Below are 10,665 nucleotides of genomic sequence, written 5' to 3'. Positions count from 1 at the left end.
GCTATTTCTGCTTTGTACTTTATGATCACTAAGGTGAAGGTGGATATACAGAGAAAGAAGCTAGGTTCGTTCCTTATGAACCTAGGTAGGCCACTGTCTACTGATAGCAGTTGCCATCAAAGCCCAAGTTTGGTTATGTTTATCTGTTTCCGTTACTAAGTATATCAAATACATAGTAGGGGCCAGCTAATCTTAGCTTTCAAACTAGTATAAATTAAAGAAAAAAATAATCATTTTTTACACATCTGAAGTTGATGAGTGATTAATTCAGGGATTCAAAAAAAATAAATGTAATAATCCAATAATAATAAGATAAGGTAAGTGTTTATTACTTTTTTAATTTATATATGAAAATAACAACTTGTGTGACTTACATGTCCCTGTTCTTCCTCGATCGTGTGCATTGCTGTCTGATGTATCTTTTTACTGTGAAATTGTTGTGATGACACTGTAAGAGTGGACAGCTAGCACTGCATGAATGCATTGTTTATTACTTGAAGTAATTAATCAAAATTCAAAACTGATTATAAACATATTTATCAAAAGGATCCGCCACGGAGACAAATGAACATCTCCATATTCGAGTACTAAGGATAATAAACATCTTCTCAAAAGTTTGGATTGAATTCTTGACCTTTCGGATTTAGAACTCTAATACCATGTCATGATACTACTCATCCCAAAAATTTCAACTGATGGAAAAAAATAACACTAATATTCCATTGGTCCTCATACTTTCCCTTATCAAAACACTTTTATTTAATAATATGTAAATCAGTAGTGCTACGTTACCAACATTTTATCTGCCAAAATCTGCCAACTTGAGTTGGACTGGACATGAAGTCCATCTACTAAATAAAGCCACATCTAAATTAATCATGATTTAATCCTAATTTATCACGTGTTGGTAATAGTTGGCAGACTCTCTCTTGGTAACGTATACTTTTCCTATGTAAATATATAATAACATTACTAGTTTTAACCATTTATTATATTTAAAATGATGTCAAATTAAATTTCCTTACGTTTTCATCATCAAAATTAAACTACCCCTTCTAATTTGAGAAGGAACAAAAGATAAGATTGAAAAATAGTTCTTTTTACATGTCCTTTTCCATTAGAACCTTATAACTTTTGAACTCATGAAAAAAGAGAAGATATTTTCAACTTTCTTCTTTTGTTTGAAAGATTCTTATGTTTTGAAATCGTGGCTTCTTATTGTTGTATCTTTTTCCTATGTCAATAATTTTCCAGAAGTTATGTTGTTTATCACTTCAAGCTACATGTACATATTTACAAAAAAAATAAAAAATAAACTATCAAGTATTCAATTATGTATATAAAGTTATAGACTACATTTACATATAGATTTTTTTCTCTTTCAGGTTACTTTTGGGGTAAGAGAATTCGATGTCTTCCTTCTTAGTTTGATTGCTCCTCTCTTTTAATGTGTTACATCAATGAATATTAGTAGTTAAGAAAACAAGAGTGGTCCATATTAATAATACAACATAAAAAAAATTATATAAATTAAAGTTATTCCATATTCATCAAAAGTCACGACTCATTTTAACAGTCATAATAATTAATTTTTGTTGCATATCTTCATGTTAAATTATCAACGAATGATCATTTTATAAGTAAATCGTCTAAAAATATTGAATCAAATTAAATTCCCAAAATTTAATTTAAAAATAAAAAAACTTCACATTTATAAACTATCTAAAAATCACATGTTCAAAAGATATATAAAACTTGTAGTAATTAATAATGCATGCTCCTACAACCCTACAACTTTTAATGTGTTACTACTATCTATTTATAATTATTTTGATATATCTTCTAAGCTATTTATATATAGTAGTTGCTATAGATATCTATCTAAGAGCATTTTGGTGAGTAGATCACCAAATATGTACTTGGAACATTGAACTTGAACTCATATGCGGAAACTAGAAAGAATCCGTATATATACACAAATAAGGCATGAACATGGAGTATCTCTTTTTTGGCCATGAATTTGTTTTCATTCTCTATATATGGTTCTATGTAGTGGAGTGCGGTCTACAATGGCGGCCCTTTATTGCTTCCTTGTGATGAATGGTTTCTCGTGTGTGTCTTTGTGGGGATATATATATATAATAAAGCAACCATATAGCTAGCTTAGCTCCTAATGAAAGAAAAAGAAATTAAATTGATGGAATTAGCATCCTCCATATGTATCAAACTAAAAGTTTGCATAAGACCGGGGCAAATATGCATGAGAGGTGTGTGAAATAAATAACAGATTTTCACTTGATATCAATAATTTTTTTAGTAATGACAAGTAAAAGGTCAAAGTTAAAATCATGATTCTACAAGTGTATGTGAAGTCATCGGTGAGTTACATATGATGAGCATGCTTATAAGTTAAATATTTAACTGTAAATTGTATTATTAGTCAGAAAATTTGCAACATAATGTAAAAGTTTGTAAGTTATTTTACCCGTTCTCCCTTGCCTCTCATATACTATGGAAAATTGTATGAGAGAATTATTTTCCGAATTATAGAAAATGGTTATCAAGATAAAGAGCAATTATACTCGAAGACATGCGTGCATTTATGTGGGTAAACACATGCAAGTGCTACGTGAAAGTGTTCTCAATGAATTTAACTATATGAGCATTCTCAATGAATTTAACAATGGTTTTAGACAACACTTAGTAAAATTATCATTGATTTTTTTAGAGTAAAATGACACTTAAGTTCTTGAAAATTTTAACATTGGACTAATTAGTCTTTAACGAAAAAAAGTATTAATTTGATTTTTCAGAATAGCAAACAGTGAACTAACACATAATGTCTATTTATCAATCATCAACTAAAACTTAACGGTTGTTTTGATAGGATTCATGATAAATAGAGAGCAGATGATAAAGGATATATGAAAACTCAAAAAATAATGATAAATATTTTCCTGTTTAAAATTACACCATTTTTCTACTCATGTGATAATAACGAGACATGTACCATTGTAAATAACGAAATACATGGATATTTTGGTTTTGTTTCGCAATATTCATTAACAGAAGGATATACATATCCATTGTTTGCTATCTTAGAGGACGTAATTGATACTTTTTTTTCAAGGACTAATTAGTCCGAGATCAACATCTTCGAGTATCTAATTGTCACTTTATTCTTTTTGGTAATAATTTTAAAAATATAAAACTGCCACTATTTTATAACACATTAAAATATTTTTTTATTATATTTAACAAATCGCCACCAAATTATTAATTTTTATTATATTAAGGAACAGTTTTAAGTAAAAAAAAAAAGGAACAGTTTCAAAATAATCACAATTTTTGAGATTATTATTTTAAAAATTCCACACTATTGTTAATATTATTATGATATTTTTCAATTTCAAACCAAAGATACTCATTTTTCAATAAAACTTTCTATATATATCAAAATATTTTTATAATCAAATGATTAAGTGCCAATTAATATAAAAAAAATAATGTTACATGTAAATTAAAATTAATCACAAAAGTCAGCCACCAATATAAAATACATGTTAGAATATAAATACATATTAAAAATAAATTAAACCACACATGTATTTATACACAAATATATTGGTGACTGATTTTAGTATACAAATAGTATTTTTGATAAAAAAAAAAATTTATCGTACACAATATAAGTTTTGCGCTTAATTAAGTGCCAGTCAAAGTTTTCATAATTTGAAGTAGAAAAACTATGAACAATATCACTAATTACGTCAAAATTATACAACAAGCTGCTCCTCGCGGGTAGAAGCTTCTTTCTGCAGAGCCATTAATTAACAGAGGCAACCTTTGGTTGTGATCCATCAGCACCAAGTTTAGGTGCTTTCGATTTGGCTTCTTTTCCATTCTTACCCTCTTTGACATCTTTAGTATCTTTAAAGAAGAATAAGTAAACAATTAAGATGTCATTCTCATAAAGTCATCATATAAGTAAAAGCTCCAAATTTGTTTATACTTATAATCCAATTTGATCATATGGGGATCATTTGTGATATGCTTAAAACTGTCAATTACAATTAAACTTCATAATATGAGGAAGCCATGCGGATATTTAGCAAGTCAATATAAGAGTGGTGTTGTTGATAAGCATTACACCAAATTAAAGCAATATATATGACACACACATAAACAAAAGATTAATGATGGATAATAATTAATACTACTATTATTATGTGACAAGCACTGGCTTCCAACACAGAATATATAAGGCTTAATTATCATATCTCTCTGATTGTACATCACTCATAAGTAATTGGAGAGAGGGTCAATATCAATGGAAAATGAAATTAAATTAAAACAAAATAAAGTGAGGAAAGAAATGTTTATGGTGTTGGGTTATTGAAATGGACAAGGAGTTAGCCTCACTTTGACAGCTTCCATCAGAGAGCACTACCCTTTTTCTTCCTTGGAAAAAACATAAGGGTCCCTCCCTCCAACCCCCTTTTTTGCATCACACCCACTTTCAAGTGCTTAAGCCTCTAAGGCCCTTTTCCAACCAACCACTTCTTCAGTTTCTTTCCATTTTTCCATCACTACCTAGTAAATCAACTATCACATATTCCCCACTTGTGTTGTGTTGAAAGGACCTTTTATATTTTTATTTTTATTTTCAACGTCACCAATAATAATTACATTGTGATAAAAATAGTCCAGAATTCACTTTGATTCTCAAAAGAACTAAAAAAAAAGCACACAACTTAATTAAATAGAACTCAATCAAATCAATTTGATAATAAAACAAAAATACATATACATATTTATACTAATAAAAAAGAGAAAAACCTTCGTGATTTAGATAATATACAACGAACTCATGACACAATATAATAATATATGCAAAATTACACTACTTTAATTAACAATACAAATATAAAGATATAAACTCTTCTACATCATTGTCACTATCATTTATATTCTATTATTTAAAATTTGTATTAACCATTTTCTTATTCATTGGACTTAAGGTAGATACTATTAAAGAAAGTAACAAATTTTGAGCAACTGAAAAGTAGTTAAAATTAATAATAATATTTTAAATTGAAAGTGCATCAAGAAGAAGAAAAGGGTTTTGATTTGATCACCAGTTGTCAAGCCAATATATATAACTCATCCACTACTATACTGATTTAAAGTTTTCCATCATCCAATCAACATCTTCTTTCACCACAGAAACCATTAGTAATGAAGAAAGGTGAGAGCTAATAATTATTGTGAACCTTTTTTAATTAATTAATTAATTAATATACTTTCTTTCTGATTGCATTACAGCTGATCCTTCAATAGAATATGAATTAAGTGTTTCCAATGAGTTACAATCTCTACATCGATCCCCACATATTATGTTATACCTTAAAAGAATGTTTCATGAACTAGAAGTTGACCCTTCCACTTGAAATTCTTGAAATTGACCTACTATCTTTTGGATGGTCATTTTGTGCCTTATACTTTTTTTTTATCTCATATCATTCATGTGAACCTTTACTATTTGAAATTTCGATATTCATCGAATTTAGGTCACACATGGCGAGTGGGCAACTCTATCACCATCATAAATTTAGTAATAACCAGCTTTATTTTCATTCTTCCTAAGCAAAGGGTTTTCTGATATAGACTTCTGCCTTTTTTTTTTTCACTTGAAATGAATCTTATTTATTTATTAGTTTCTTATCGGTACTTTCTTTTTTATATAAACGAATATTTGTTTAATAAAAGATAAAGTTCCTTGAATTTTATATCATTTCTAAAGATACTCACATGATTATGCTTATGCGGTTAAAAAATAAGTGCTTGTTAGATTAATTGGGTAAAATATTTTTGGGCATCGCACTTTAACATATGATGTGAAAGCTAATAATCATATGGGATCTTTGATCGTCAATAATGAAGTAATACAAATGGTTTTATATGTTCAATTACCAGAATTATGGGGTTACGGTTGTGACGTAACAATTCAAATTAAGCAATTCTTATCCCTGTCAAAGAAAAAAAAAGGTTAAGCAATATTTATCTCAAAGATAAATTACCCAATTTAAATTAGATTAACTAAAATTTAGTAGCCCTAAGCTAAGCATGGATTAGATTTATCGAATACGTTAAAAATCCTCTTTGCCTAATATTATTAATTTCAACTAGGGAGCCTAATCTGTTTTTTTTTTTTGGCTAATATCTTAACCCTAAAATTTAAACTCTAAACAGTAGTAAATCTTAAATTTTAAATACTTAAACTTTAACCCTTCAAAAAATAAAAAATAAAAAGATATATAATTTTACAATAAAAAAGTCGACTAAAATTAACTAATTAAAAGTTGATTTTTTTATACTTATTCCTTTATAAATAAGGCTAATTCACTTAACATGGATTAGATATATCAAATAATTTAAGAGTAGTCTATTATGAAAGATAAATGAATGAGAACATTTTGTTTTAGACGTGAGCGCGTGAGAAAGGTAATAACATGGAACTCCCACTAATTGAATGAGATTGAGACTGAAATAATATCTAGATAAAGTTGTATCTTGAACTCCTTGTCGAATCAAAGTTCAAACTTCAAACAAACACATTGTTTTTGTTGGGCCAATGGGCATTATAGAATAGTTCTTTTCATGAAAGCACTGTGCCGAGGTCTAAAGAACAGTCACACTTAGGGAGTAAAGGACCACCACCCGCGCTTAATGTCTAGTGCATCCTATATTTCTATAAACTTTTCTTTCTCATTCCATCATAAAAGGCCCACTTTTCCCGGCACTTATACATGTGTGCAATTAGAAAAGAATCAAATAAAAAAGCGAAAATAGAATGCATTTGTCTTAGTCATGACGAAAGAAAATAAATTGGAAATTGCTTCTCACTTTCTCTGTAACGCAATAATTCATTAATATATCATTCGGTTGCATTCTTTTTTTTTTTTTTTGGTAAATCGTATACATATATACCTCATTGGAGTGCCTTTCGCGATCCATTTGTTGGGCCCAAATTGCATAAAAGTGGCTATTTGTTGAAGTATTTGGTTGTACGAAATTGTAATCTTGAATTTATATTTTGGACTTTATTTAGATTTTGTCCTATGGGAAGTGGGTTAATAAGTTGTTCAGCTTATCGATCGTAGTCAAATAAGCCTATATATTCCGTCCAAAAATAAGCATACATATTATTATGGGCCAAGGATTCATCTGTTTTTTTCCTACGCATTCATGGTAATACAAATTTTGATGTCATCAGAAAAATATATTTTCGGGTCACGAAGAACATGAAGGGATTCAAGGACTACAAGCGGGAAGAGCAGCTAGAGTCCACTGTGCATCATCATCAGCACAAGTTTTTTAGTGATTATTTTTTGTGTTCATGTAATGATGTTAATATTCTTTACTCAGCAATATTCTTTATAATTACATGAATACAATATATATATATTCTTAAAAACAATAGACAAATAGCTAAACAATCGTATCTATTGAGTTGTTTGTATAAAATAACATTAGTAACAACAGTTAATTTGTTTTGGAATTTCCACTAATAATCAAGTTGTTCCTTAGATTTTAGTTAATCAAATTTTAAGGTGAGGGGTGCACAAGAACAAACACTTTTTGCATCAATGATGAATAACATAAAATATAAGGTGAAAATTTATTAGATGCAGGTATTTTTATTTGAAATTGATAGTTAAAAATAATTAAATAATAATTTCGTTAAATTTATTAAATTAATTATCTAATAGTTTTCGATTATCAATTTCATATAAAAACAAATATGTTTTCACCGTCAATATATAATCTTGTGTTAATAATGTTCTAAGTAACTTGAACAAAGTGGCTAAGCGTTTATAGTGTTTTAAACGCTAAACCAAATACATTCCTAACTAATAGTAGTACACCGCTGCAACAAACACATTATTGGATAATAAAGTACAATCATAGGAAACGACATCATTGTTGTGGAACAACTCAACATGAAATGGATGGATGATGTATCTCTTCAATGGGATGAGATTTTCAATCCAAATGATTTGTTGAACCATGCCTTCCAGCCACTACCACCATTGCGTTTCTGCTGAGATATCAGCTCTGAATGTGGTTGTGTCTTTGATAAGCAAACTTGCTTCTTGCACAGCACAAAATTTCTCACCCCATAAGATCCTATGGCTTCCAAAGGATTCAAAGCTGTTATAAAGTAGTTTTTCCATCAAAATATCAGTAATTATTGTAGATAAATATAACAGATCTTACAAAATTATTCTTTTTAAAATTTACAAAAAGAAATACTCAAAAATATAGTTATAAGAATTAAATTGCAGTTCATCTGGTCATAATACTAAATTACTAATTTAATTATTGAATTACTAATTAAATCGGTTGATCAATTATAATCAAATAATTATATAAAATTTATTTTATTTTTTATACTAAATATTTTTTAGTCTTATATTTGTGTATAATTAACTATTATTTTTAATTTTAATAATTTATTAAGTAATTTATATTTATTATATATTTTGAATATTTATTAAAAAATCATATAAACATAAAAAAAATTATGATTAATTGAATATTTTTGCTTTTTTAATTTGTAAATATTTAATAAAATTTATTAAATATTTTTTATATATATACTGATTCACTCATAAAATGATAAAACACATGAAACATATCATCCTGGTGGCTAAGCCTTATCCTTGCAAATCTGCCGTTTGATCGATTCAATTGCAATAACGATCTGTATGTCAAATCGAACTGATTAAACTATCAATTTCGCAACTAACAAGAATTTTACTAATTTTATTATTAAACTCTTGTTTATAGTTGTGTTTAATAAAAGTATTTTTGTGAATGTATGAATGTGCCTCCTTATATATGTTAATGCTAATTATAATTAAAATATAATAATTAATTATTATTAATAATAAATTGATAAATAATATATCAGTACTCTATGTTTTTTGATTCATCAGTTTCAGTCAACCCGACCAGTCCAGATTGGCTTTAATAACACGGCCCAAAAGAGACCAAATTAAGACTATAACTCTGCAAGAGTTGCCAAAAAACCAGTTTAAGGAACCTATTTTATTTTGTTGAGTAGCGAACGGAAAACAAATAATTACGATTTGAGAACAGATACGAAAACATGATTACTGCCACTTTAAACTTGTTAAAATGGTAAATAATTTTTTAAAAGAGTTACCATACTCACATATTCAATACTTGTATCCCTATTGAGCACGAAACTAAAAGGGGGGTGAAAAGTGAAAATGATTAATACCATCAAAGCATGCATTTGCAGAGTAAAGGAGGAAGTTGGTGGGATCAAAACCAAGAAGAGGAAGCCTGCCTTCACGTGCATAGGACTTGAGAGCGGTTTCAATGATCACACAAACACTGTCCTTTTCATTCACCACAAACCTTATTGGCCCTGCGCTCCCAAGTATGTTGATACTCACCAACAACCTCTTACTGCTGCTGCTGTTGTTCCTCTTCTTCTGCTGATCCTCATCATCGTCATAGCTCCTCTTTTGCATCAGCATCTTCTCAAAAGCACTCTTCTTCGTCATGATCTTCTTCTTCTTATTTTGAAGCTTTTTATTTTTATTTCCTTGTTTGAAACTGAGATGGTTCAGTGTTGTGGAAGTACCAAACGGTTTTGGAGGAAGCGAAGGAAGAGGAAGAGGGTGATGGCGCGTGAAGGGTGGTTCCACACGCTGCGAACCTTGGAGAAGAGCATCAAAGACAGAGATATACGCAGCATCCAAGAAACCTTAGCTTGGAGAAAGAAGAGAGAACAGAATGTTTCGGACAAGTGCAACAAAACCCTGCACTCACTTCTTCTTCTTATATACTCTTCTCCTCTCAATTTAGCTCCTTCATTCCTTCATCTATATCCTATATCAAATTAAACCAATAAGTTACTCAAATAAATTATAATTCAACACAAGATATATTACATTTAAACGCCATTATTGCTTACGATGATAATTATTTTGTTAATTTTTATAGTTTTACTAAATTTATAATTAGGTCTTTATTTTTTTTAATTGAATCTCTATACTATTTTTAATTTTATAATTAAGTCTTTCTTAGTATAAAAAATATTAGAATTAACTGGATATTTCTTTGCAAATTAAAGATATTTATAATTAAAAATTTAATTAGATTTTTTATCGTATGTATTTTTTAAAAAAAATATTCTGTTAATTTTAATATTTTTGACGTAACAGTTAACACACGAAATAAATTCTTTTGTATGTTATTTTATTCAAATTCAAAAAATTATTATGTTTGACTAAATAAATAATTTATTATTTTTATAATATATAAGTTTTACTAACTTAATTTAAAAATAATTATAGTTTTTTTTTATATGAGTTTAGGAAAAGTTGATCTAGTTGCACATGATAGATGACGAGTCACACTTCATGTGTCTCGTGTAAGAGTTACTTGGTGTAAGAGTTAATTGGTGTAAGAGTTAATTTGTTGAAACTTGAAAGATTCTATTTGAGAGTTTGGTGGTGCACTGGTGCAGGCAATGGCAGGGAAATGGATGGTGGCAGATAAAGCATAACAATAATAGCCAATAGGATTGAAGTTTCGGTTCGGTACCATAAACAAATTTATCATATT

General features: G+C 28.5%; 1 protein-coding gene across 1 annotated transcript; it reads right to left on the bottom strand.

Annotated features, from left to right (window-relative positions):
- Window positions 1-7,807: 7,807 nt before the first annotated feature.
- Window positions 7,808-9,931, bottom strand: LOC107481055 (uncharacterized protein At4g22758). Its single transcript, XM_016101262.3, has 2 exons — window positions 9,311-9,931; window positions 7,808-8,214 (listed from the first exon to the last, which is right to left on the bottom strand). The coding sequence occupies exons 1-2, from the start codon at window positions 9,597-9,599 to the stop codon at window positions 8,030-8,032; spliced, it is 474 nt and encodes a 157-aa protein (XP_015956748.1). The 5' UTR covers window positions 9,600-9,931; the 3' UTR covers window positions 7,808-8,029.
- Between the last annotated feature and the right edge of the window lie 734 nt (window positions 9,932-10,665).

The sequence above is a fragment of the Arachis duranensis genome, chromosome 3 (genome assembly GCF_000817695.3).
Source record: "Arachis duranensis cultivar V14167 chromosome 3, aradu.V14167.gnm2.J7QH, whole genome shotgun sequence".
NCBI lineage: Eukaryota > Viridiplantae > Streptophyta > Magnoliopsida > Fabales > Fabaceae > Arachis > Arachis duranensis.
This window is presented reverse-complemented; position numbering and strand designations above follow the sequence as displayed.